At 44.6% G+C, this 27,974-nt stretch overlaps 2 protein-coding genes across 4 annotated transcripts; one reads left to right on the top strand and one right to left on the bottom strand.

Annotated features, from left to right (window-relative positions):
* The first annotated feature begins 33 nt into the window (after positions 1–33).
* On the top strand, positions 34–12,676 carry Psf2 (DNA replication complex GINS protein PSF2-like protein). Of its 3 annotated transcripts, XR_010564795.1 has the most exons (4): positions 34–691; positions 4,643–4,782; positions 10,401–10,523; positions 12,397–12,676. XR_010564795.1 is itself a non-coding variant. In XM_065433755.1 (2 exons), exons 1-2 carry the CDS (start codon positions 176–178, stop codon positions 12,442–12,444), a joined length of 564 nt encoding a protein of 187 aa, XP_065289827.1. In that variant the 5' UTR covers positions 34–175; the 3' UTR covers positions 12,445–12,676. The 3 variants fall into 3 exon arrangements, 1 of the variants encoding a protein (XP_065289827.1); XR_010564796.1 differs by lacking the exon at positions 10,401–10,523; XM_065433755.1 differs by lacking the exons at positions 4,643–4,782; positions 10,401–10,523.
* On the bottom strand, positions 12,462–26,739 carry LOC135903422 (thioredoxin domain-containing protein 17-like). The gene is made up of 4 exons (XM_065433756.1): positions 25,797–26,739; positions 25,219–25,297; positions 12,948–13,029; positions 12,462–12,580 (listed from the first exon to the last, which is right to left on the bottom strand). The coding sequence occupies exons 1-4, from the start codon at positions 25,954–25,956 to the stop codon at positions 12,515–12,517; spliced, it is 387 nt and encodes a 128-aa protein (XP_065289828.1). The 5' UTR covers positions 25,957–26,739; the 3' UTR covers positions 12,462–12,514.
* Between the last annotated feature and the right edge of the window lie 1,235 nt (positions 26,740–27,974).

The raw sequence follows: 27,974 nt of genomic DNA, 5'->3' as shown, positions 1-27,974 counted from the left end.
TAGCGCTATCTCGCGGCCGCAAAGATTTTCCAGATTTCTCGCTACCCACTATACCTACTCTAGTACACTTCAGTCTATGCTGCAGAAGAAGCGCATCGAGTCGAGTTCTGAGTTTGCGCGGCTAGTTTAACCACCGTGTTTTCCATAGGTGTTCTCGAGCCTACTGAGCTGAGCCATGGAGTGTGCCGACGCCGAGTTCCTCGCGGAGAAAACGCTGGTTAGCATTATTCCCACATTCAGTGCGGAGAAGCTCTACCTGATCACTGGCGACGTCGGTCCATTCGCAGCGGGCACTCCGCTCAACGTTCCCCTTTGGATGGCCCTCAACCTAAAGCAGAGACAGCAGTGTCGAATTTTGCCGCCGGCCTGGCTTTGCAAGGAGTTTCTCGAGGATAAGAAGCAGGACGAGATGGACTCGGCGGTCTTCACTGAAATGCCGTGCGAACACTACTTGGAGGTGACGCAGATGCTGTTCGATGTCGCCGCTGCCGACATTCCGGACGCCAGCGAAGTGCGGACACTGGTGAAGGACATCTGGGACATCCGGCAGGCCAAGCTGCGCAGCTCGGTAGACGCTTTCGTCAAGAGTGACGAGGTGCACGCCCGGGTCGATCACCTGACCGTGATGGAGATCGTTACCGTCCGCCGCCTCTTCTGTGGTGCTCTCAATCACCTCAACAAGCTGCGCCAGGTAACATTTGCACAGCTTAACAGTGCTTGTGGACTAGAACCAACGAAAACAGCACACAACAACAGTCGCTAGCTGTTCTACTTGGCATAAAAATGGGCCATGAGGTTGAGACTCGAACGCAGGGCGCATAATGATGGACTCAATGAGGAGTTTTTCATTAAGAAGGGTGATTGGGCCTGTTGGTAAAACATGCTTTAAAGTTGGAATACCAGCGCAAGAACAGCAGAGAGGTCAGAAGTGAGAACACAACCATAAGGGGCCGAAGAGAGAACGCTAACAGTAGCGCGCTATGTTCTCTCTTCTGACCCCTCTGCTGTCCTTGCGCTGTTATTCAAACCGAGTTTTTCATCTACGGCATTTAGCCCGAGATTCACTCCATGCGCCCAAAAGACCGCACCTGCCCTTTGCCGCGATGTGACAGAAATGAGCTAACGTAATTGGCTGGCGCATCCGTACAAATTCACCGAATCGGGCATTAGTGTAAGACGAAGCGAGAGCTTTGACGTCCCTGAAGCATGCACCAGCTATTCCCACATATTCTGAGACCACACTGGGCCTCTTCGATTTTCGCAGTTCTGGCAGCCCGCTGGGAGCCAGACGGCAGCCAGCTAGTTCCGGTTCTGACAGGAAGTCACGTGGGCTGGGATCCCAAGACAACCCGAACCTGCCCGAAGTTTGCAAAATCGAACGCCGGTACAGCTGGCCAAATGTAAACATGCTACCAGCATGGCAGCGCCCGTCGAGGCCGACGCACTCTCGGCATAGTCGTCCCATTTATGCGTTGCCAGCTTAAAAATATATAGTTGCATTCAGGAATATGATCACTTTTGCGCAATTTCGCACGACTCGTCGCAAGACGCGTGCTGGGCCAACCTCGCCTTGCGCAGCGCAACAGATGGCCTCCGACGCGGCGGATGACAAGACACGAAATCGTGATTGTATACTCGAAAGCGATAGCTGGAAGATCCCTGTTCGCAGCGATCACGTCGCCCACCGGCGACATTGATGAGTTGGCGCTGTGTCATCCCAAGACATGAAAAAACAGGTTATCGGGTACGTCTCATACGCATAACATTTCGCGCCGACCTGCTTGGGCTTCGATTTCAGAAAGGTTGTTGTGGCTGATGGTGCTTCTCATTTAAGGAGCTGGGGATGCGGCGAGCGCGTGAAAATGCACGCTGCCTGTGACCATCGAAACGTTTCACATGAAAAACAACATTGGTCGCAATCATGAAAGCAATAAGCCAATGTACGTGCGTCTAAATGTACCGAGTGAAATCAGTGTATTCTTAGATCAACGGCCTGCAGTTCAAACACATATCGGTTTCGAGCTGCCACCTAAGCATACGACGGAGAGACGGAGCGAACACGGGCTAACTGCAAAGCCTTCGCTAACTGCAGAGAAAGGAGAGATATACATACGCAAAATATGTGAAAAGGAACGCCACCAGAGAAAGACGAAACCAAGATGTACCACAATTGTGGATGAGCGTCTACAACTTGCGTGGAACATGATGCAGATAACATGCATGCATGAGAGCGCGGCACGCTGTTCACCGCCGCGAAGAAGCAATCAGGGGACACACACACACACACACAAAAGCTTCAAATGGTTCACCACGGCTCGTTTCACACCGCTTCGCTATGCGGAACGGAGCGTTAGCACCTAAAGAGATATAACGCTAGAAGTAAAGAAATCCGAAGATGACCGTAGACAGTTGGCTGAGCGAGGTAAATTTAAGTCCTCAAGCGCCTGCGTTGCAATCCATGAAGTCCCCGTAAAAATGGCGGCGAGCGCCCATTGCCTCTTTTAGTCGTATGCTAGCCAGAGAACTTCCAGAGAGCAGCCAGACCAAAATCGTCCTGGCAGGTTCTGGCAGCCCGTGGGTAGCCAGAACCGTCCAGCGCGAGCAAAACGAATGCCCGGCGGAAGTGCGTAGCGCGGTGGGCGGAGCAACCCGAGAAAAACAAAGACGCTCTAGCTGGCTCTGGCAGTCCGCGGGTACCCAGAAGTGGAAAATTGAAGAAGCCCACTAGTGGGTAACCAATGGCCTCGAGAGATTGCCGGGGATTTTGGGTTGTTCTTCAAAAGTGATGGTAGTGCTTAAAAGGACGAACACACGGTGAAAAGACGACACGACGACGAAGCGTTTCTTCCTCGTCGTGTCATCTTTTCACCGTGTGTTCGTCCTTTTTAGCGCTACCATCAGTTTTAAAGAATGCATCGCCAACTAGCCCAGCACCAAGTTTTATTGAAGCTTATTATGGGTTGTATTTGTTCCAAAAGCAATGTACAACCATAGCACCATGCAGTGGCATCAGTCAATGAAGCCACTAACATAAAAAAATTTATAACTGCCAAGGGTACAGCGTGCAGTGCTCGTCCGTTTCAATGCACTACGGGAGCACTATTTTAGGCACGCGCCTGACTGCATGCATAAATTTTACAGCGACGGTTTGTCACAAATTCTTCTGTTGAAGGACATGTACAGCCTGCGATCTGGATCAAACTGGAACATTTATTTTGACCATTCGAACGCTGCAGAAGCACAGCTAGCCCTGCATTGTTAGATGAGGGCACGAAGCAAGTCATGAGAAAGAAAAGAGCTTGAGCGAAGAAAATGCATGTCGAGCTTTCATTTATTTATTTATTTATTTATTTATTTTTTTGCTTGCATTATCTCAGCACATTTTAAATGTATCTAAAACCCAAGTGTGGTCTGATACAGTAATTTTCCACCCAAACAACCTTAGCTCAAGTTAGTTTTTTTTTTTTTACACAATGAAACTATTGTGGTTTAAGTGAAGGCGAGGGTGAACACCTATAGTAACTTAATGCTTCAAAATGAAATTCATTCAGTCAACAGGAGGTGATGTCCACTCCACGACTGTGGGCATTTTTTTGTCTATGTGCATTTTGTTGTGAATGCACTTAGACATGGGACTATACATTCTGCACTTCAAATGCCCAAAGGCTGAGATTTAATTATTGTCACTCAGCACATTGCGTTTCTTTTTATTATATGTATGTGTCAATGCAAAATTAATAGATCAATCACACTTCCTTATTTGTCCTGCATGTGATAAATATGCATAAAGCTGCGCTGTTCTTCCAGTGCACAGCATTGTGAAAAGTATTCGGTTATAGCAAATAAATGTCCAGAACCTGAAAAGTGGACTATGAGGGACACCACAGTGGAGGTCATCTGCATTTGCTTTCACCACTTATTAGGAGTGTGTTCCTAATTTCACTTCCGATAAGGCATATCATCACATTTTGCATTAAATCGTAATGCGGCCACCATGGCCAGGAATCAAACCCATGGCCTCGTGCTAACCAGCATGGATTGAGTAAGCAGACTAAATGTCAAATGAAAGTGACGAGTTCAAATTCGCGCCTGTTGATAGAACTCTCTAACGTTTTTTTTTCTCAAATTTTTTTATTGTTAGTGTTCTGTCAAAAGAGTGTACCTCTTCCTGTTTTCACAAAAAAAAATTAGATGCCTGTGATTGACAGGGCCTGCTTACACATGGAGATTGTCTATTTTGTATTCTTACTAGCACTTGAAAAAATCAGCTGCACCCCCTCCCTCTCTTGTTGCTAACACAACTAAATGCCCTTTTTTGAACACTTTAACTTTTGTCATTCTACTCTACACACGCACTTATCAATTTCACTGCTGCATGTTTCCATCGAGCATTTGTGGCAGTCGTTGCTTCAATGAAAAAATTTGTTAAAAGGCTGGCTTGAGAGAGGCCCCTTGAACCACTGTTGATCTTTTCACATGAATAAAAACGCGGGAACACGAGCGGGGTGCAGCTAGTTATACGGGGGGAACGGGTTCGATCACTTGGCCAAGTTCGCCTTGCTCCAGTCGGGACAAGCGTTGGCGAAACTTCACATGAGGTTTTCTATAGGGTCATCTTTTTTTTTACCTACATTTTGTGCAGGCTCGTGCAGACAAGTGTAGTGGACTGGACTCCAGACATTCAGAGCAGCACGCACATCGTCTTCTTCATAAGCAGGCGAAAAGCACCTGACTCTGTACTTCTGGCTGCATATATGCCCTTGCCTGAAACTAAACCCCAATGTACGAGTTTTCTTTCGGCAACAAATATAGGCAAACCATAGATAAATACATTGCGAACGCACTGCGCACAAGGACAACTTTTCTATGCATATCATACAGCACAGAGTCTGAAACAGCCTGCACCATCCATGAGTAAGATGACTTTATCTTCTCGGAAGATCCTCTGTGACACACGATCATGCCAGCGCTTCGCAGCCGTGTCTGCAGCGATCATTCACTATTGTCACCATATCAGCGCTGACAGTCACAGACAAGATGGTACCATGTGTTTGCAACGCCAGCCTGTTTGTCATCTGCTGCTTACACTCAACGAAACTGCTGGGTAGAAAGTGTAGTTTTCATGAAGGTGGGCAGAGCTAGTGCTTCTAACGCAATTTTAAAAAAAAACGTGACTTCCATGCTAGCTACACTCGTGCAGCCTGTGTAAGTTAAAAAAAAAATAGACGGATATTTTTAATAGGTACATAGGGATTCATAGGGATTCACAGCACTGCTGTAGTAACTCATCCACAATAATCACTGCCATGTCAACACTTCCAAAAATGTTATTTCATCCTAAACCACCATGTCACTAAAGCACTATAAGCATGGTGTTGTGTATAAGACAGTAATATAGAGGGATATGTAAGCAGTTCGACTATCAGGTTGTTCACAAGCTGCAGCTAGCACTGTGTGAATGCCCATAATAATACACTGCATAGAGGCATTGTGAGCCTCAGGGTATGGGCTGCACAATCGCCTAAATCTTCAAGAGCTAAATGAAACATACCATACCACACTTTATGTGGAAAGGCCACTCCAATCATACTTTTATAAGCAACAGTCTGTAACCAAAAAATATGCACAGCTTATTGTACAATGGTTTGATTCTGCATGCATGCCATTTCCTAATGTGTTGCATAATGGAGAGCTACAGGCTCTTGGGCGTTGTTACATTTTACGCACCTGCCAATCGTAGAATTCGAAAAACACAAAGCGAAAAACAAAGATACTAAAATTCTGTTAAAAATACTAAAGATTGTTTGATAGTTCAATGCTTTGACTGTTTTATTAAAGATTCGCAGACTGTTCTGTATGGAGTTTATTGATGGAGTATGGAGTTTATTGATGGAATATTCACGTAACGGCTGTTGAAGATTTAGTTGCCATTATAGTGGGTGCTTTCTTTAACATTTACAGAATTTAAAAGAAGTGTCTTTGGCATCTAGCACAAATGTACTTATTTAGCTGCATTGATTGAAGAGGTGGACATTAGTTACCCTGTAAATCAAAGTGCATAATTGAATAATTAACACAATTATACTAATAAACTTTTTAACTAATTAGTTTAGTGCAAATATTGCACTGTGAAAATTCAAACCAGTGATTTCACAAGGCACGTCCAGTTGGAATGAATCTTGAAACTAGCTCCAGTTTGGAGATAAGCACTGTGAGACATGGTAAAAATGCACTGTTGTTTTACTTTTTAACAGAATGTTTTATGTATTTAAGCTCAAAAATTGGACCACCACTGCATTATTTCATCACAACTTTGGAATGCATATCTCAAAATTAGCGTCATCTTCAGAATTCGCTCCAAGTGGATGACTTTCTGAGTTATTGTCTGCAATTCGTAAATTGTAATATGTGCCGTAAATAATCAGTTTAAAAGTTAGATAGCAAACCTTTGTTAATTAATAAAATATTCATTATGCATTCTCGTGCCAATAATTTCTGCTTGCGAGAGTAATCTAGCTCAAGTAGCAGAATTGTGCTACATGCCACGGGTGATTTCTTTAAAATTCTGTTAATGATATATATTGTAGAAGAAAAGCGCACTGTATATTGGTTCTATCGGCTGATGTTGCTGCCATGCAGGTATACATGCGTGTAATGGACCGGTCCGAAAAATTGGGTCATAAAAATCGCTCAGCAACTGTCTTTTTCAAAGTTGGTTTTGCCCGAAACTACATGCACATGAAAAATTGTAAAATATATGCATCAATACCACAATCACAAAGGAGCACAGAAAATCTGCCATTTTACAATAAAATTTTAAAAGTTGTCAGGTTCAGACTGCACCAAAAGATGACCTTCATAGAATTGTTTGGCAGGTGTTGTCTCACCAGATCATGTGGCTTCAGCACTCCTTACCCATGGTTATATCCTGTGTAGAGATTAATGGTAATTGCATTGAATTCTGGAGTGGTTTGCAAGCTGCCAAGTGTTTAAGTTTTGGTGGTCTGTTGGCTGTGATTTGTGAGAAATCTTTACCAGTGCTACGAGATGAGCCTTGGGTTGCAACCATTGGTGGCCCAGGTGCTCATTTAATATTGAATGTCAAGATTTTATTGCTTCATCTTTAGTGATTCACTGATAATGTTTCAAAATGTGCCAATATTTGGCCTATTCCAGAAAGCTGAGACAAATATACTAATTTTGAGTTCTTTCTTGATTACGACGCCCAAAACATGAAGGCCGTGATATTCCTCCTGGTGCCTGTAATCGGTGTGTGCGGTATGCAAAAGCCCAGCCTTCAAAATTTGTTTCCATTAATCAGAGGGGTGCAATGTGGACGATACCTGTTGGCATCTATACTCGCCAACAGTCAGTGGTAGAGAGTTTTGGTATGTGGTCAATGACACCGTTGCAGCAATGATTGTTCATCTTTCAAGAGCTGCACTTTCGGCTGGCCTGTTTTACAGAAAGAGCTGTTTAAACCTAATGATAACTGCTGGTCACTGTAGATCCTGGTCTGTATTGACCAGCTAAGGTTCTTTAACATGCGTCAAAATACAAGCACTCTGTACACAAGGCAGGCACACAATTACTATTGCTCTACCATCGATTAGGCAAGCAGCAGACTAATTATTGCATACACATTTCAATATCTAGCCACAGCCTATTGTTTTTCTTCACTGGTCCAGCATTCTTAAAATTCCAAGATACCGTAGACGAGGGATATCCAAACTATGATCCACGGGCCAGATCCAGCGAGTGAGGGCCCTTTGACTGGCTCACGGCAGGTGAAAGTCCATTTGACGACAGCTGGCCTGAAGGCGGGACGCTTTTCTCTGTAAAGCTACGGCCTGAGCACGAGGCTTTCCCACAAGTTGTGCTATTGCGCTTTTTTCTGAAAGGCAGCTTCACTGCAGTTACGTAATCATGTCACAATTCCACCTCATCCAAGGCAGCACCGACAAATCAAGAGCCTTATGCAACCACTGCGTGATGCCCCAATCAGCCAGTCAGTAGAGGCGCCCAAGCTTTCAAGGCTACACCCAAGCACGCTGCAGCCTGCATAAGCGCAGAGTTTTTCGCCCATGAAACGAAGATGCATTAATTGCTTGAGATAGTACAAAGTTACTTCCTTTAGTCTGCAATATTCATCGTACAGTAACAGAGGAGTACACTAGAAAAAAGTATGTCTGAGAGTTAGTGGGGCAAACTGAAATTTCTGGCATTTGACGGGGAGAAAAGCATGTCTGGTGCTAAAAAACACTTGTAGGGCTAATAATAAAAGGTGAAGTTGGCAGGTTATCAAGGCCTATGTTCTTGAATTGCGTGATTCACCAGCAGGTCCTCTGTGGAAAATATGTGGACATGTCTTTTGTTCTTTTAGCTGTCGCATAAACTCAGTCACCACCAACAGGTCACATAAACACAATCACTGGCAGCTAAAGGGACACTAAAGCGAAACAATAAATCAGTTTAGACTAATGGAGCATTGTTTGAGAACCCTGCAGGCAGTCATTTCAAAAAATTAGTTTGACTATTAGATGAGAAAATGAAGGTCAAAGTATCAGTATTTGAATTTCGCGCCTAAACCCCAGCGCCCGTATGTCAGCGTGACGTCAGGGATTCCAAAGTATGTTTGCGCATTTGGGCCGTGTTGGCTGAATAAAGGTTCCCAAAACTTGCCATGTTTAATATTTGGTTCCTTTAGAACACAATGTAGTCAATCTGTACTGCTGTATATAATTAGTAGGCCCTAAAAGATGCCATGAAAATCCAAGACGTCACAGCCCCGAGGTGCGGGAACTCAAGTAGGCTCTGCCACCCATATTTCGTTCTTGCGCTTTTTCTGGTTTACCCAACGTCTTATCGTTGTAACAGTGGTATTTTTGTTGTTTTGGAACGGTAGTTTACTGATGGAGAAGAAATCAATTTTCACTTTAGTGTCCCTTTAAAGGGACCCTGAAACGCTTTTGACGATTTTCTACAAACGTACTGAGTCGTTAGAGTAGGTCCTTCTGATCATTAATTGACACATCTAAGTGCTCTGCGTAAAGCGTGTAATTTATTGTAAGGTTTTAAAAATGCATATTGCTGCCGATCGCAGCGCACTGCTCGGCGGAATATTAAGCCGCCCCTACCCATATGACCGAAATCACCCATATGACGTCAGTGGGGCGAGCTGTCCGATTGGCTGACCAGGGCGCGTGATCTATAATTTTTCCAACTTTATGGTAAACAAATGATCTTCGTAATAGTTGGAATGCTAGTTAATTTGTTTTTATAAAAAGAAAGTAGCATAAAGAGAATGCACAAGAACAATTTTTCAGTACACTTAGGCACTTCCGGCACACAGCAAGTGTCGTCTGCTTGTGTTACAACGTACTCCATTTTGACGAGAACTCCGCGGTCAGAGTTGGTCTCAGTCTTTTCGCAAGCACTATGATTCGACTTTGTTGCCTTGTGGACTGCAAACGTAGCAACTGGCAATATGTCAAGCTGCGACATCGTGTCCCTCTGCAGGGCAGCGTACGAGCGAACTAGCTGCTGCGCATCGGACTGTGGCTATACGATCGGCGCCAGGATTTGCGCATTTGTGGCCGTCACTTTACACCGGAAGATTACTAACGCAATAGCGTTTCGCGAGTCCCGTATTAGGGCAAACATAAGCGCAAGGGGACAGGGTCTGGCCGCTTGACTGTGCCTTAACGGGATGAGCCAAGATGAGCTGAAGGGCAAATGTGAATGGTCTGCACGGTGCAGCCACCTGGTGGCATAGAGCTCAACCATACACAGTAGCAGCAACGAAGCGTATTCTTCTTTGCTGCTGGTGCGTATTTTTTGCAGGAGTGTAATCATCAACACGTTGTTTTTATAAATATTTAAAATGTTTTACACTTGGTTAAAGCAATATTAGCGCTTTGTTTGGCTGGTTGAGCGCTGCGCCAACAAGTGTCTGGACCGTGCAGACCGACCAGGCCGCTCACGTACGTCTACGCCAAAGTTCCTTCATCAGCTTGAGTTTATGCCTCCAGTCATTTGCCAAAATGACCAGCTTGCCTGTGGTTAACGGAATACCAGACACGTTCGGCGCTACGACAGAATGCTCGCAACGCACGCTGCTTCGATAGCTCTTGCTTGGGGTCGACAGCCAAGCGGGCGGGCTCCAAAACAACCGGAAGTAGACGATGTGACTTCGCATCGTGACGCGGGAATAGTGAAGGCGGAGCTTAGCCCCGCTCACTCGGCGAACGAGTTGAGGAGGAAAAGCGTGGCTGGGGAGGAGGGTAACTTCTAATCGCTTGTAGCTCCATTAATACATAACGCTTCACTTAAATTGTGGTATGAATGGTCTACTTAAGCTGTACCCTACGCGTCTACAAAATTTGTCCGAACCGTTTCAGGGGCCCTTTAAGTGAATTTTTTAAGGAGACGGAATCAAAGTTCCCGGACCTGATGTGATACATGGCAGCTGGACGGCTAATCTGCAGAAAAACCTTGTTGAATTCCTGAACCTTGGAAATTAAGTAAGACTTCCTTGCACAGAAAGCTTTCCTCGAATCAGCAGTGTTCATTCATGTGCGATTAGAAACTGGCCTTTTGAGTCAGCTTAACCAACCACATGAATAACTCAATGTGAAGCTATAAGGAGAGTCTCAGCTCATTCGTGACTCATACATGAAGGTACAAGGCTTCGGGGCAAAACTGCACGTGCAAACCAGACGCAAAATTGAAAGTGGAAGCACATCTACTGCTGTTCGCAGATTAGGGCGGATGCTAATACAGCATTTCTTTCCTTATTGCGACAAGCATGTGATGCCCCCTCGCATCATAATCTTCGTTGGCCCGCCAGACTTGGTGGGCAACATTGATCACCGCACCAAAGAAACACCCGCGAGTACAGCTGCATGGCGGTCAGTCATCATTCATCACCACCACGCTGCGGAGCGTCACTCTTACGGGGGTGCCTCGAGCTCTCCCTCATACACGAACCCGGGCGGATTGTGGCACTTATTTCTGACACGAATTCTCACCAATCTACACAACCAATTTTGCAAGCACTTCTCTGGCCTTGATGCCAGGAAGGAGGAAGTAGAAACGTTCTAAAATCTATTTAGCTGTGAGGTGGATAAAATACCATGTTCCCTTCAATTAGATCTAATCAAAGTGCAGTCAAAAGACATCTTGAAGGACAAGCACAAAGAAGAAAATGAAAATTTTATATACTACTAGGCTGTTGAACAGTTCCCAAACTTGAAGAAGCCGTGGGTGCATGCTTATTTCGGGCACTATTTGTATTCGTAAGCAAACTCTCCAGTATGAAAAATGGGAAGTCGAAAGACAGGGCTAATTTATCTTACAAAAACCCGAGTAGTCTACTTTTTATTGCTTCATCAGGCTTGCCACCATATTTCAGTGGAACAAAGCACTTGGATTAGCCTCCGTTGTACGTCTCGGGAGCGTGACGCAATTACCATGCATTCAACCATACTACATTTTGCTTAGAGCATATTGCTGTTATGCGTGCTTTCTCTTGGCTATATTTATATGTTAATGTTACAAATACATTAATGTACTAATTAAATATGTTATTTTGTTTCGCCGTAAATTTTTGGCGATAATTCACCTCTACCTTTAATGTTTCTATTATTCAGACACTTCTGCATTAATAAACTGCACTTTGTATCCATTACGTTTGGTGCCTTTCCGATAGTTAAGTGTCTTACATATTGTAGGTTGTAGCCAGCACCCAGTCAAAAATGGAAAGCCATTGTAATTCTGTTAAATTTTCTTTCCAGCCTCATCCATATTGCGCTAGTTTATTTCTAAAAATGCTATACACAATGTTTCTACACTACTAAAACAAACAATATTAAGGAAGTCAACACAAATTTGTGGAAATAATGGAGTCACAGCAATGACACACAAGCAAAACATAGGCGTTTTGTAGAGTGATAAAGTGTCCCAGACAAAGTCATGTGCATGTTGGCTGAGTGTAGATAAATGACAGTGAATAAGTAAAACAAACAAACTACGTGCCACTTTGAAGCATGAACAAGCTTGTGTACCACGACGAATGTTTAATATTTCAAATCAATATACTTATGGAGACCAATGGGTAAATGCAAAATTCTAATCTTTAAATTTTCTGAATGTCATGCCAGAAGTCGTGTGCAAATAATGAAAATAAATTATTTTTAAATAGCATGTCAATTAATTGGTATAGGAGCCCAGTAACGTCATGTATATTTAAAAATTTAATTTTGCAAACATTAATTTATTTTTGATTGTGCGGCTTTTGACACTGGCACTGGTCACTGATCTGGCTCTCTGGCCAAAAAGTTTGGAGACCACTGCCATAGACTGAGCTTTTGGTAATTTTACCATTATTTTTTACAGGGACCGTGTGATGGGGCACCACCATTGTCACAAAGCCAAACATTCTAGGTGCTGTCACGCAAGAGTGTATGAGACAAGTCAAGCTTTATTTTTGCATGTGTAAGCACTGTTGAAATGCTTAGTCTTCAAGGAGCATCTCAACCATGTCCTTTTCCTGGCACTGTACGTCATCTAACCTCCGAGCCTGTAAAAATGGGAAAGAAAGCAAGGTGACCAAGTATGCTATAGTCTCTGTCTTGACACATTGTGATAATCAAATTAAATGCAGTGAGCAATATCATCATCCATTTCCTCGTCAATGTAGACCTCTGCTTATGCGCACTCCACTACTGTAAACACATAAACAAGTTGTATTATACTAAAAGTGCATCAAGTCCTTCACAGCCCTTAACACAAGGTTTCTCTTTACGACAGTCTCAATTAGAATGTCTCCTGGTTAGAGCAGATGGCTGTTCACACATTTCACTTACACTATGGCTGTTATATTGGCTGTGATTGATACTAGTTTGTGCCCATCTTGAACAAAGCTCAATACGAAATCTCATACTTACTGTACCCCATCGAATCAGTGTTGGAATGCATTTCAACTCAAGTTCTTTGTCAGTTCTGAATGGGTTCCTCATGTCTTTCCAGCTGTGTGCGAAAAAGCATATGTCCCACCATCAGAATAATGCAACATTCTGATTTCTTTACTATTTATCAGGCACAATGAGAAGGTATGCACAATCTTCTTGGCCCTACAGGCAAAGACTACCATGGGGGCCACTTACAAAAATATGCAATTGACACTGGTAATAGTTAATTGAAAGGTACCCAAAAAAAAACAATTTAATTTGATGTGACAAGATATACTTTAAGCAAACATGTCGCACAGTATCAGCTACAAAATGGCCACACAGCCAACGGCTAGTAGGGGCCATTTATGATAAGTGCAGCTGGAAAACTGTCAATAACTATTTGAAAAATACTGAAAAGGAAAAATCTTCAATTAGATATGAAGAGATGCACTCTCTGGAAACATGTTGCATAGTATTGGCAGCAAAGAAGAAAAATAAATGTGCAAAGATTGCAGATGTCAGAAAATTATTTATGCACATTGTTATAGATCTTGCCTCAGTTGCATGACAGTAATGTATGTGTGCCAAACCATAGAATAATCGATTTTGTAAATTTCTGCCAGCATCTTGGTATCCTGCAAGCGTTTGTTCGATCCTGACAACATACTGGCAACTTCATGCTGATAGGCTCATTATATACACTTGCTTTTAGTCAGTAATTTTAATTAGAGCATGGTTCTATAAGACCATTCATATGCCGGTCACAAGTTGTTATGATTGGCCTAGACTTCGACCTCTCAAGTGTGGGAAATATTCTCGCATGCTTTCCCATGTCGAGCTAATTTCCCTCTTCCCCGAAAAAGCGTCACCCCTCTGCACCCTGAGCAGACACAAAGGGGAGGACATGAAGGGGAAAAGCTCGTCGACTTTACAACCCGACAAAGGCACTGACACCTCCACAAATTTCCTAAGGAGACGTCGACGACCACAAGACCGCTAGGGGTTACTTAAGGCCGTATTGGCCCCATGTTAGGCAGAACCACTCGAGACTTGGATAGAGTCACTACAATATACCAATGAAGTGAATACATTCTTTTCTACTTTCTTTCGTCATCATGATGCCCGCCTTCGTCGCCGTCTGATTCTTGCGGTGAAGACCCACCTCACCGTGTTGAAATCGTATCAGCTGGTTGGCAGCAATGGGATACTCCACCCTTCATCCTGGGTTTAGCAGAATGGTGAGCGTTTTACTTTCTTTGAGAATTTGCCAGGTTCTAGCTCGTGTGTTTTCTAAAATGGCAAATTAGTTTCTGCACGTCCAAGCTCCTGCTGAAAGCTTCCTCACATCACAGCAAAGGAAGTCCTTGTTCAGGATTGACTATGGATTTGAGCAAATGGAGAAAGCCACAGTTGTTATTGCTTTGTGAAGAGCTGGGAATTTCAGTCGGGAAAAGTGTGAGGAAGCCGCAGCTTATTGAGGCAATTGAGAAGTGCAGTGCTGAGAAACGAGCTGAGAAAGCTGAACAAAACGCTACAGAAGAAAGGCAAAGAGATGAGAAGGAAAAGCAAAAAGCTAAACAAAACGTGGCAGAGGAATGGCATAGAGCTGATCAAAAGGAAGCTGCTGAAAGAAAGGAACAAGACTAACAGAAAGCTCACGAACTAAAGCTAAAAGAGCTAGACGTGCAGTGAGATCTGGCCAGGCAATCGGCAAATAACCTCTCAAAATGAAAGACGTTCAGGTGAAGCAGGGGGGATCTCATGCTGTCGTACAAGGCAGACAATGGCATGGGACTGTTTCTCGTTACTTCTTAATGAACCTGCGAGAAAAACCGGCTGGCACTAGAGAGTTAGCCAAGACAGATTCTGACCGTTCTCCTGGCAAAGCAACCGAAATGCAAGGTTAATGAGAGACAATGCAGGTGACTATCAAAAAGTAAAAGCAGAAATGCTAAGGAAATATCGGCTCTCAGCGGAGGCTTTCCGCCGCCATTTTTGGAAGGCATCTAGAACAACAGGCGAGTCATTTCAAGATTTCACTTATAAGTTGAAAGCCAATTTAATTGAGTGGCTAAAAGGGGAATATGCATTCGGTTGTCACAACAAGGTTGTTGAGCAAATCTGCACGGAGCAGTTCTATGGGTCCTTGAGCGAAGAGATGCACCTGTGGATTATTCAAGATAGGTTGGGCAAAAAAGGCTTGGAACATGCTGCAGTGCTAGCGGATGAATTCGCGGCACCTTGTGAATCCGAGAAAACACCGTTCACTAAATTCAGCAAAGAGAAAAACAGGCGCCCTTTTCACAGTGAAAAAGCTTGAGATGGGACAAAAGACATGCCGACTGATAATTCAGGACAAAATAAAACCGCAGTGAAAGACAAAAGCAAAACAGAAAAAGCATTTGATGCTAGAAAACCGGTCATCTGTTTCTATTGCCAGGAGCCTGGACGCCTTGCTATCAGCTGTCGGAAGCCTAGAGTAGTTTTTTTTTTTTCTTTCATGAATAGCGACGACGACAACTTGGTATTTTAGAACCTTGCCTTCGTGACCTAGCAGTGAATGCAATGCTGTGTAAGATACTTAACGACTCAGCTGTGACAATGGACATTGTCCACCCCGCGTATGTGAAATGTGAGGATTTCACCGGGGAATGTGCGTGGATCTGACAGGTAGTCAAGGAGAATAGTGTTTGCTTGCCCATAGCCAGCGTGAAGATTGAGGGGCTATTTGGACTGTTGCCCACTGAAGCCGCAGTATCGCAACATCTGTCTAAACATTATTCCTACCTATTTTCAAATTGCTCGGACATGCTGTTGAAGTAAAAAGGCTTGATTTCTGGCGACTAGACAGTCCAAGCTCTCGCGTGTTCCAAGGCTCAGGAGATTGCAGCAGAGTTAAAATGTTGCAACGAAGCCAAAAATGTGCCTCATGACATAGACACTCAGGAAGCAGAGCACATAGCTGGTGAAAGTGGTGAAAAAGGCGCTAGCGAGGAGGCGTCTGGGTCAGTGGAATACCACAGCAAGTACTAGCAGAGGAATTAGGGACTAATTTGGTGCTGCCACATCCGGAAGGCTTGGTAGACCTACTGAAGGTTGATAAAAACGAAAGCGCGGAAGAAGAGAGTGATTACACAGCGAAAGTAGAACCAGTGACCATTCTGGAGGACCTTGCGGAGATGGGTCCTGTTTCAGCAGCCCTAAAAAGGTCAAGGAGGTGTTGAAAAACTCACTTGTACCTCCGCATTTGAACAATGTTCCAGAATCGTCAAAAGGAGAGGACAATGCCATGGCGGCGAAGCAAAGCAGGAACCCAACGCTCGGGTATTTCGGAGGCACACCCGGTGACCGCCTGGCATGGCAAAAAATTTTCAGACGGCCCAAACAAGCAAAGTATTCGGTGTAGTGAAAAACCGAGAAGGACGCGACACGGCAGCCCGTAAGACTGGAATGGGCCGTCGCACAGAACTTCGAAGGGTTGGTTGTGGCAGTTGAAAAAACAGAGGCATCGCCAAAGGCCAATGGCAATGGAACAGGGTGCGTTTCTGCGAGTAAGGGTGCGGCTGAAACGGTCAACCTGGCTGAGACATGTGCCTACAAACAGCTAAATAGTCAAACAGTCAAACAGCCAACGAAGTGGAATGCCTCGTGACAGTGAGGACAAAGGGAGAATGGCTACTCTTCTGGCATTTACGGCATCCCTTTCAGGGACAAGAAAGCAAGCTGTGGGCACACACAGTGGCAGGTGACTGCAGAGAGCAGTCTATGTCTGGCGCCCTTTGTTGCCCTCGGCAAGGCCCAAAGAATTCCACACTACTACCCAATTGGGTGCATCCATATGGTTCTTGTTTGTAAACAGAGTGCAATGCATCTTTTTTTTAGTTATTAAGAACTTATTTTTATTTTCCAAGGTTTTGCATTAGGCTGAGTTTTGTATTATTTTTGGACGAGCCAGTTATGTGAATAAAAGTGTGAAGCAGGTTATACATCACTGGTGGTTCATGGTCACACTAATTTTTGTAGATAAGCATTTGCATAGAAGGCTTGTAGAAACATACCATTTTGGGTAATTTAATGCTTACAAGTAGATGTGTTTATCAGTTACCACTGCTGAATTTTGATTTGCTGAAGCGCTTTTGGAGAAGAATTTTTTTTTTAAGGTGTTGCGCATAAATAAGAGTAGTTTCTTTGGTTTCGGCTTTAAATGGCACTTTATGAATCAGTTTAATCTAGAGTTGAAGTGGTCCGCAGAGCCCTGTACGTTTTTCATTAGAGGCACTGGTATTGGCAGGTTGCAGTGACTGAATGAGTAACTCATTATGCAGCATTTATCTCTCAGATCATGTTCAAGGTGCTCTCAATCTCTCAATAGCCATGGCTTTCTCAGAAAGTGAAACAAAACAAAAAATACATTAGGCATTAGGTTGGTTAAAATATGCGCTGAAGTCTAGTTTTCTCCCTTTTGTTAATTCTTGGAAATCTCGAACAAGGGCTGCAGGTATGATTCTATTAAGGCTTTATCTTAAGAATGTGTGAGCCTGGCAGTTCTCATGGTTAGTTAGGTGCTCTCTGTTTGTTGTGCCTTGGCGTGGTTTATTTCCAGGTGTCACCTGGCATGCTTTGGAACAAACAAAGAATGAAGCAGAGGCATGGGGTCTACTGGTCTCTCTGAGGGGCTCGGATGCTGCAACCCCTTCGAGACCTCCTGTGGTGACGGACGGGCTGTTGTGATCGGCCTGGCTTCGACCTCTCAAGTGTGGGAAATATTCCAGCGTGCTTTCCCGTGTCACGATAATCTCCCTCATCCCCAAAAAGGCTGCCATTATCGGCCTGGACTTTGACCTCTCAAGTGTGGGAAACATTCCAGCATGCTTTTCCATGTCAAGATCATTTCACTCTTCCCCGAAAAGGCGTCAGCCTTCTACGCCCTGAGCAGACACAAAGGGAAGGACCCAAAGGAGAAGACACAAAGGGGAAGAGGTCGTTGACTTCACAACCTGGCAAAGGCACTGGCACTTCACAAGTTTCCCAAGAAGACATCAACGACCACAAGGCCCTAAGGGGTTATTTCAGGCCGTCCCGGCCCTCAGTTTAGGCAGAACCGCTTGAGACTCAGGTAGAGTCACAACCATGTACCAATGAGGTGGATATGTTTTCTTTTCTTTTTTCAAAATCATAATGCCGGCCTTCATCGCTGTCTCCTGGTTCTTGTGAACACCCACCTCACCAGGTCGAGATCGTATCAATGTGCAGGTGTCGTGACTAAAATTAAGAATAGAATAAGTATGAGGAAGTGTAAAATTGTAAAGAATGTTTCACTGAAGTGACTTACAAATTTATTATAGCAAGCTGGGTCATCTTCAGAAATGTGCGACTTGAATTTTGACATTTCTGCATTAAAATGTTTCTAGCAGCCACCCATCAAATTTCCAGTTCCCTTATTTGACCTCTACAGCTTTATCTAGCAAAATCTTATTCCCTGCGCACAAATGTTTGTTTACATAATTTATTTGTAATGTTCAAATCCAAGTGCAATGGTGTTTTTTTGACTCATTAAATTATATGAAGTGCATCTTGCCTTCAGATATGTAGGACATTGTAGGACATAAGCATGTGCTGACTTTCAGCTGATTGTTTATTGACATAAACCTTGTTACATACTATATAGATTCAGACAAGCATGCTCACCGTACTCACAATTCATGTTTAAAAAATTAATTTTTTCTGGTAGTGTGATTGATGGTTTTCACGTACATTTTACAAGCCTAGCTACATAGTATCTTTATTTTATTTGTGCATAATAATAACGCCCACTAAGCTTAACAAAGACACTCCCTCACCAGAACTAGAATTGGCCTCCTTGGTACAGTATTTGGCCACTACCTCCCTTATGATTCCTACAATTAAACCATCGCCTTCAGTCCCCAGCAGCTGCAGAGCACCTGACCAAGGCGGCGGTCAGACCTGTAATGCAGCAGAGGGTGCTAAGAATTTCTGGGTCCGGACAGGCTGCCGATGGAAACTGACCCTATCAACTTTTAAAAGCCAAACCCTGTCGAGTGGGGCTAGCTCAGCAGGAATCTTTGGGGAACTATCACACATTGTTTGGGGTATCATCAGCCTTAGTGAGATTAGAAGAACTGGTGAGGGTTATACATTGCTGAATAATGGCCATGTCCTCTGCTATTGGCGGCAAAGAGTTACGGAGTCGCCATCTATCGGAAGCGCCTCGCTGGCGTAGTATGAGGGATCACGTGCGCGCTCCTCATAGGTTTTGTTGTCAGCGCTCACTGAAAACACCACGCGCGAGCTCTCCCGGACATTTCTGTAAGTACTTTCGAAACGAGAGTTTTTACTGTCTAAATAATAATCTTGGGCAAACTGAAAGCACAGAATCGTTTACAGACGCGATCTCTTTACCGAATACGTACAGTGAACGCCACTGCGCGCGGTCGCCGCGACGGAGGCTCCCGAACCGGCTTCTTGCGTGAAAGGTAGGTAAACGCTGAGAGCAAACTATGTGAAATATGTTCTTATAGTGTTTGTATAACTAAATGGAGCGTAATAGAATGAAGCCTCAATGCAGCGATCGCACAAATTCGCAGCGACCGACTGCGCGTCTGCATGCTTGTCCGCGCGCTGTTTCGCTTTCGCCGCGTGCGCGTTTTCGCACCGTGCCATGAGCTTTAGGCCGCAGAATATGAGCATTTGACAGTATACAAGCAACCATTGTTGCATGAGCGCTATCAGAGCTGTTCAAAAACAATTTCATTGTAGAGACGTCGACGCCTTAGGGGACTGTGATGTGCCGTCGCGACGATTCAATGTTTTTTTGTCTTCTAAATTTTTGGACGTTTCAATATTATTTCTCGAGTTGCGTCGCACTGTACGTTTATCGGTGTTCTCAGCGTGCGATTTTCCGCTGCTGCTTTTTTGTAATCCAGCGCGTTAATTCATAACACAAACATGACCTAATGTCATGCTTTTTTATAATGCGCTTCTTACCGCTCCCTTTCCACTCCAGTGAACTTGCCAGTATCAATAGCATCGACAAGTTCATAGACCAAACCGTCATGACATCATTCGGGCAGCGGAGTCGGGCGAGCGTCTCAATGCGCGTTTTCCGAACATCGCAGACCCGGCGCCGTTGCAGAAATCTTCCTCGCGTCTGTGCTTGCTACATACCCGAGTTATAGCCGATGACTGTTTGCCGGTTTTATGTTTCGCGAGCCAAGCTTCACGCAGCTTCTTGTCATGCGGCTACGTGTGAATAAGGCTGACATCGGGCACCGTTGCGTACGTCCGGCATTGCGGCACCGAGCAGTAGCCTACCATGTTGCGCTCCTTCAAAGGCAGCCACTACACATCGTAGTGCTTTCAAGCGTTGTAAAGGAGACACTCGAAGCGGGAAAATCTCGCCACTAAATGAGGAGCGCAGCGTACGAGGGAATTTAAAAGTCTCGTTTTTATCTCGCATCGGCGCTCCCGAAGCAGCCGACGCGGCCGCTATCGCCACGTGATCCCTAATAGCACGTCACGCCGACGGTGGCGCCAGCTTTTCCAGTGGTGGAGCTCGAGGCCAATAGAGGTCTCCCAGATAGGAAGCAATTGAGGGTGGAATTCCTAATCCATAAAGACATAACGGGCAATATTGACGAATTCTACAGCAATAATGAGAGGGTAGCAGTAGTCATAATCGAACTTAACAAGAGGCATAGATTTAAGGTAGTACAAGCCTACGCTCCAACATCCAGTCACGATGAGGACGAAGTAGATCAGTTTTATCAAGATGTTGAATTAGCGATGAGAAAAGTGCAAACTCAGTATACTATAGCAATGGGCGACTTTAATGTAAAAGTGGGGAAAAAGCAGGCTGGTGAACAAGCAATTGGCAACTACGGCATCAATCATAAGAACGCCAGAGGAGAGATGCTTGTAGCATTCGTAGAAAGTAATAACATTCGAATAATGAACACCTTTTTCAGGAAACATAGCAACAGAAAGTGGACCTGGAAAAGCTCTTATGGTGAAACAAGTAATGAAATTGATTTCATACTTTCTGCCAATCCCAGCATAGTGCAGGATGTACAAGCGATACGTAGAGTAAAGAGCAGTGATCATAGGTTAGTGAGGGCTAGGATTCATCTCAATTTTAAAAGAGAAAGACTAAAACTAGTCAGGAAGAAACAGGTCAACTTAGAGGCAGTAAGAATAAAAGCAGACAAATTTAGGCTGCTACTTGCAAACAAATTTGCAGCCTTAGAACAGAGAGATGATGACATATAGGTAATGAATAAAACCGTAACTAGGCTGGCTTCAGAGGCAGCAATTGAAGTGCGAGGCAAGGCACCAAGGTAACCATAGGCAAGCTCTCCCAAGTAACAAAGGACCTAATAAACAACAAAGAATGAAAGTGTCCAACTCAAGAGATAAGATAGAACTCGTGGAACTGTCAAAACCGATCAACAAGGCGAAAATAAGTCATATTCGAAACTATAATGTGAGAAAGACTGAAGAAGCTGTAAAAAATGGACACAGCCTGAAATTGGTGAGAAGGAAACTTGGCATAGGACAAACCAAGATGTATGCACTGAAGGATAAGCAGGGTAATATCAGCAATCTCGAAGCTATAGTAAAAGCAGCGGAATAATTCTATACTGACCTGTACAATGCCCAGAGGAGTCAGGATACCTCCATTAAAAACAGTGATGAACAGGATACAGAAACTCCTCCTATAACTAGCGATCAGGTCAGAAAGGCCTTGCAAGACATGAAACGAGGGAGAGCGGCAGGAGATGGAATAACAGTCGATTTGATCAAACATGGAAGAGACATAATGCTTGGAAAACTGGCGGCTCTTTATACGAAGTGTCTATCGACTGCAAGGGTCCCAAAAAACTGGAAGAATGCAAACATCATGCTAATCCACAAAAAGGGAGACGTTACAGAATTGAAAAATTATAGACCCATTAGCTTACTCCCAGTATTACATAATATATTCACCAAAATAATCTCCAATAGAATAAGGGCCACTCTGGACTTTAGTTAACCAAGGGAACAGGCTGATTTCAGGAAGGGATACTCTACAGTGGATCACATTCATGTCATTAATGAGGTAATCGAGAAATCTGCAGAGTAGAATAAGCCCATCTGTATGGCTTTCATGGATTACGAAAAGGCATTTGATTCTGTCGAGCTACCGGCAGTCATAGAGGCATTACGTAATCGAGGAGTACAGACCGCTTACATAATTATCCTGGAAATTATCTGCAGGGATGCCACAGCTACCTTAATTCTCCACAAGAAAAGTAGAAACATACCTATAACAAAAGGGGTCAGACAGCGAGACAATCTCTCCAATGCTATTCAGTGTGTGCTTGGATGAAGTATTCAAGCTATTTAACTGGGAAGGCTTAAGAGTAAGGATTGACGGCAAACGTCTTGGCAACCTTCGGTTTGCCGATGACATTGTTCTATTCAGCAACACTGCAGACAAGTTGCAACAAATGATTGAGGACCTTAATAGAGAGAGTGTAAGAGTGGGGTTGAAGATTAATATGCAGAAGACGAAGATAATGACAAATAGCCAGGCAAGGGAACAAGCATTCAGGATCACCAGTCAGCCTCTAGAGTCTGTGAAGGAGTATGTTTACCTAGGTCAACTAATCATAGGGAAACCTGATCATGAGAAGGAAATTCATAGAAGATTAAAAATGGGTTGGATCGCATACGGCAGACATTGTCAGCTTCCGACTGGAAGCTTGAGATTGAAGATTGAGATTGAAGTTGAAGATTGAGAAAGAACCTTGAGACCAAGTTAAGAACCGTGTAAAGAGCAACGGAACAAAGAATGCTAGGCATAAAGTTAAAGGGCTGCTCACCAGGCCCCATAGAAAATTTTGGTTATACACTGGAAGTTCTTGCGTGCCCTCTATGGAGCATTGTGCCGAAAAAATTGTTCAAATAGGATCGTTAATGGCCGAGACAGAAATATTTCAGTGCCGCGAAACCGTGATTTCAGCAGGCGGGCTCCACTCACCCAATCTAGCCTACGCAAGCTGAATTCCTTCCCTGCGTTCTCTCATACCGGACCTCGAGGATCGCGTGATGCATGCATCACAGGTCCCGCCTTCATTTTTTTATTTGCTCCTTGCTTTTATTTTATTTTTTCGGCACTATGCACTTTTTCCGACAGCGTCACACGCAAGCTGTTGCATGATTTTGCGCGCTGTGCACAAGGAAACATGACTAGCAGTATAATTCAGTGCCACACGAATACTGAGGCAGAACAAGCAGATCGCAGAGCATGATCATATGCTTGAACACGCTATAAAATGGCAGTTTCGGCACCTGCGCACATGACCGCACAACCGTGGGAACAAGCAGATGAAGCGGAAGTACATCTCTCTTGCTTCATTGCGAAGTAAAACAAAAAACACGCAGACATTCCGTTTGTGTTTTATTATTTCTCTAAACTCCAATTCGTCAATTCAAGCAACAGATTGCACAGATAACAGATGTTGTCTTGAATAAGTTTCGAAGTCTCGTGTCACCATAAGCGACGTCACACTGCAGAGACGTTTACATAGATGCAGGGGCACGATCATGTCACCGTCCGGCTTGGAGCACGGCAGCCGCAAGTGAAGAGGGAAATGGCGTTCGGATTGAAATTTCAGATGTTTCCGTGGCGCGTAGCGATGTAATACTTAGCAGACATAATTGTTAATGTGCAATGTATGCTCTGCGCTTGTCAGCTCAAAATGGCCAGACCTGGTGAGGGGCCCTTTAAGAGACAGAAAGAGAGCGGTTTGGATCAGAGAGCAAATGGGTATAGCCGATATCCTGAGTTAAATGAAGAGAAAAACATGGAGCTGGGCAGGTCATGTCAGCTGGTTAGATAACCGTTGGGCCATTAGGGTTACAGAATGGGTACCAAGAGAAGGGAAACACAGTCAAGGACGGCAGAAGACTAGGTGGATGAAATTAGGAATTTCACGGGCGCTAGTTGTAATCGGTTTGCGCAGGATAGGAGTAATTGGAGATGGCAGGGAGAGACCTTCATCCTGCAGTGGACATAAAATAGGCTGATGATGAATAAGGTTACAAATGGGGATGTTACATATGTACAGAGGGAGGTCCCATAGTCAACAGGCAATCTCTCGGGGCCAAAAGAGCATCGCAACAACATTGACAATGGAGGCTTTCTTGACCTTCATTAGAGATTGTGTGGTAGTCGACCATTTCTTTATAGAACTGTCGTCCTCGGGAGAAAAACTGTAAGCAGTTAATCTGACAGATTAGTGAAATGGAACTGATAGCTAGACTTTGTGAACATTGTGCCATCAGAAAAAAAACTTTAATTTTTTAGCGCATCAAATGTGAATGCAGTGAGGATGCACAGCTGAATCTATGTGTATCGCAAGGTTTACCTCATTAAAGAATCAGTTGAAAGCTAATGCTACATGTGCCCCTTCTCTGTGTTTATCATGCAGTATGTACCTGAAGTCAAGGTGAACCATTCTAAAACTGGTACAGCGCAATATAGAAAGGAGGAAACGAGCTGGGCTGGCCAGATAAAGGAACAGAGCGCTTATCTGGTCGGCTCGGCTTGTTTCTTCCTTTATATATTGTGCTGTACCAGTTTTAGAAAGCAATACCAACTCGCCCAATCCTCAACCCAAGGTGAGCCAGCTTGCCCATCTACTGCACTTGTGATGATAATAATAATATTTGGGGTTTTACGTGCCAAAACCACTTTCTGATTATGAGGCACGCCGTAGTGGAGGACTCCGGAAATTTTGACCACCTGGGGTTCTTTAACGTGCACCTAAATCTAAGCACACGGGTGTTTTCGCATTTCGCCCCCATCGAAATGCGGCCGCCGTGGCCGGGATTCGATCCCGCGACCTCGTGCTCAGCAGCCCAACACCATAGCCACTGAGCAACCACGGCGGGTAACTTGTGATGATGTACAGCTGTGTCTAAATAGCAAAAACAAAGAGAGTGCTTGCAAACCTAATGGAATTCCCACAACCATAATGAACAATGCAGTGTATATATGCACGAAAGCTGAACATGCACTTTATAAAGTGCATGTTCAGCTTTCATTAAAAAGGTCTCGGAAGCACAGTAGCACAAAGACCCAATCTTCATGTCTACTTGCCTGGGGCAGTTTTTCAGGGTAGAATTACACAACACTAAACACTGATTGTCCTGCTCACAGAAATTGGCAGTAATGTAGAATGGCACCTTGTCAACAACTCACATTGCTCTCTCAATGTAGCACATGATCAGTGTCGTTTTCTCGGGGGCCTTTTTGAGCGCTGCTTCCAGAATGGGTTTTGCTGTGGAAGAGAGTGGATTACATGCTTTAAGAGAAAGCCCCCTATTCAAAGACATGAAAAGAGTAAGCATCTAATAACCGATTTGAATCAAATATATGTCTCCAGATGATACAGCAGTATTTGTAAAAAAAAAAATAGAGGCTGGTAAATCGCTTAATTTTAAAAAATCGAAAGTGCAAGTCAACTTGTCTTAAGAAGTGGCAATAACTGGGGCGTTAACGAGCATTTAATGCACCGAATTAGTCTGGTAGGTTAAAAATGGCCGCGCTTTATTTTTTTTTTTTAGCTTTTTGCCGTTATGTGCTTGTAAACTTAAGTATGTTTTTAATTCGCTATTTTTAGGTTATGGTCTAACGGTGTGAATAAATAGAATTTGAATTCTTGTTATATAGAAATCCTTTAAAACTGGTTAAGCCGAAGCGTTACATAACACGCGAAAAAGTGCGACAGTCATCTGCACACACAATGCGACCACTGCAAGTTTGAAATTCGTGAATACCTGCGACGCAGTCAGGACACCAGCTATCGCCCTTTGCATCTTCTGACCCAGCGAAGAAGCACAGCACCAAATCTTTTCTATCCTTTGCGTCTTTGGTTTCCAGCGATTTGATTGCATCCTGGAACTCGTCGAAGGACCTTGTGACAACTTTTTTCACCATCTTTGAGCGCACGGAACGAAGCCGGCGATCGACGTGACGCTTCTCTCAAGAACAGCACGCCCCCCATTCAGTGTACGTGACTAGTGGGACAAGCGCACGTTCGTGAGGCCGGTTAGGCGTACGAGCGGCGAAAAATAACGGCGCTGTGATCGGAAATTGAGACCAAAGGATTTGGCTGCACTTCCTGCACTAGTTCAGGGGGTGCAGCCACCTGCACTTCGGCACTCGAAATGACGTGGTGCTGCGCGAGTTCATGTACACTTTGGCACTAGACTCTCCGCAAGTTCTTTTCTCGTGCACGTAGTGCAAGGCTCTTGGTAGCAGACGACACATGCGGTTCCTTGGCCATGCGGGTGTTGGTAGACGGCATCGACGGCGCCTGTTATTGGTAACGCAGCACGGACGCCAGTTTTCTTCAGGATGTGTACGCAGCATCTTGTTAAGGGCGCTTTCCGGGTTCAGCTGCTGCTAAGTGCACTGAAGGCCGGGTTTTCCCACAGGTCACAGTAGTTTGTAATAATTTTCCCGAGCTTACCGCTACCTCGACGTTAAGTTTACGCGAAACCACATCGGTCCGCCGTTTGAAACCTTGTGCCATATATGACTCAGAAAGGTGTGGAAACTGCGCTTGGTCATGCTTTCTGAATAATTATGCCGAAGTTGAATTAATTTCCAGGTACTAATACATAAATTCTTCCCAGAGAACAAAAAAGGCCATTGCGCACACGTTTACGCTTGCAGCACACACCAACAAAAGAAAAGCCACAGCCGCCCAGTCGCAGCAGACGAAGGCCTGAACGTTCCTGCACTCTTCGTCCTCGATTTGACCACTGCACCGAAAGCGCCAGTCGCACTCGCACTTCATGAGAACTGGCGCTACACTGGCACGACACTTTTCTGAACTAGTGCAAAAAGTGCAGCCAAATCGAGGAGACCGGTTTGTTGAGGGGGCTCTTGCACTTTCCAGGGGGCGCTGCGAAAATGGGGCCAGAAAGCGTCCTCTGTCCTGCACTGGGTAGTACCAAGCTCTGTCGTCTGCTTCGGAAAGCACGTTTACAATATGGACCCGCCACTTTCGGTTGTGTTGTTTCACGGCCTGCAGCGACTATCGGGCGCCGAAGATTTTTTCAGGGGTGGTAGGCTGCGTAAAGGCAAGAAATTGTGCAGTGCCGAATACGTGTACGCCGTTGAAGAATTAGGCGGCGAAGTTTTAGCGCAGTGTCAATGGCAAGTGAAGCGAGTCGCGTACGAAGTTGAACTTCAGATATTAATGTTTGCACGCTGCTAAATTCAGGCGCACAAACGCGAGAAAATGCTTGCTATAAATGAATTCACAGCAGCGCTAAGCAGACGTCATGTGTACGGAACTGCTCGAGTGCACGACCGGTACGCGCCGCGACGGCAGCGGTCTTTCAGCACGCCGCGATGTACGAGCTGCTCGAGCGCACGATCGTACGCGCCGCAACGGCAGCGGTCTTTCGACATGCCGCGAAACGGCGGGCCTCCTGCAATCTTTGCTGACTGTGTGCCGCTAGACAAGTAGTTATGCCTGCACTGTAGTAGCGGCCATCTGTCCCTTTAGCAACTGATAAATAACTGATGAGCTCGCAGTAACGTACGTGCGAATCGCGCTGTAAACAACTGGCAAACGAAGCGAGCTCGTTCATTGATCACTCCTCAGTGTATGACGGTTTCTATATGTAACCCACGTGAATTTAATAATTACTCGGTACATAATCCTTTTATTCATATAAAAACTTTAAGTTCAACGAGCGCTTGTCCTGTCTTCTTTCTCGTGTTTCGTTTGTGTGTGCGCTGCCCAAGAATGAAAACCACGTCTGTTGTATGCGCTAGCAGTGGCCGAAGTTCACGCGTGCCGAGAAACTGAATATGTGCATGATGCATTGAACATGACCGGAGTTCATTCCCGCTTCACCACTGCACCGATCGATCGGGTTACTGGACGATACACACCCGCGTCTTGGCCGCGCCGGCATTGCTGAAGCAGGAATGATTAC

Source organism: Dermacentor albipictus, chromosome 2 (genome assembly GCF_038994185.2).
Source record: "Dermacentor albipictus isolate Rhodes 1998 colony chromosome 2, USDA_Dalb.pri_finalv2, whole genome shotgun sequence".
NCBI lineage: Eukaryota > Metazoa > Arthropoda > Arachnida > Ixodida > Ixodidae > Dermacentor > Dermacentor albipictus.
This window is presented reverse-complemented; position numbering and strand designations above follow the sequence as displayed.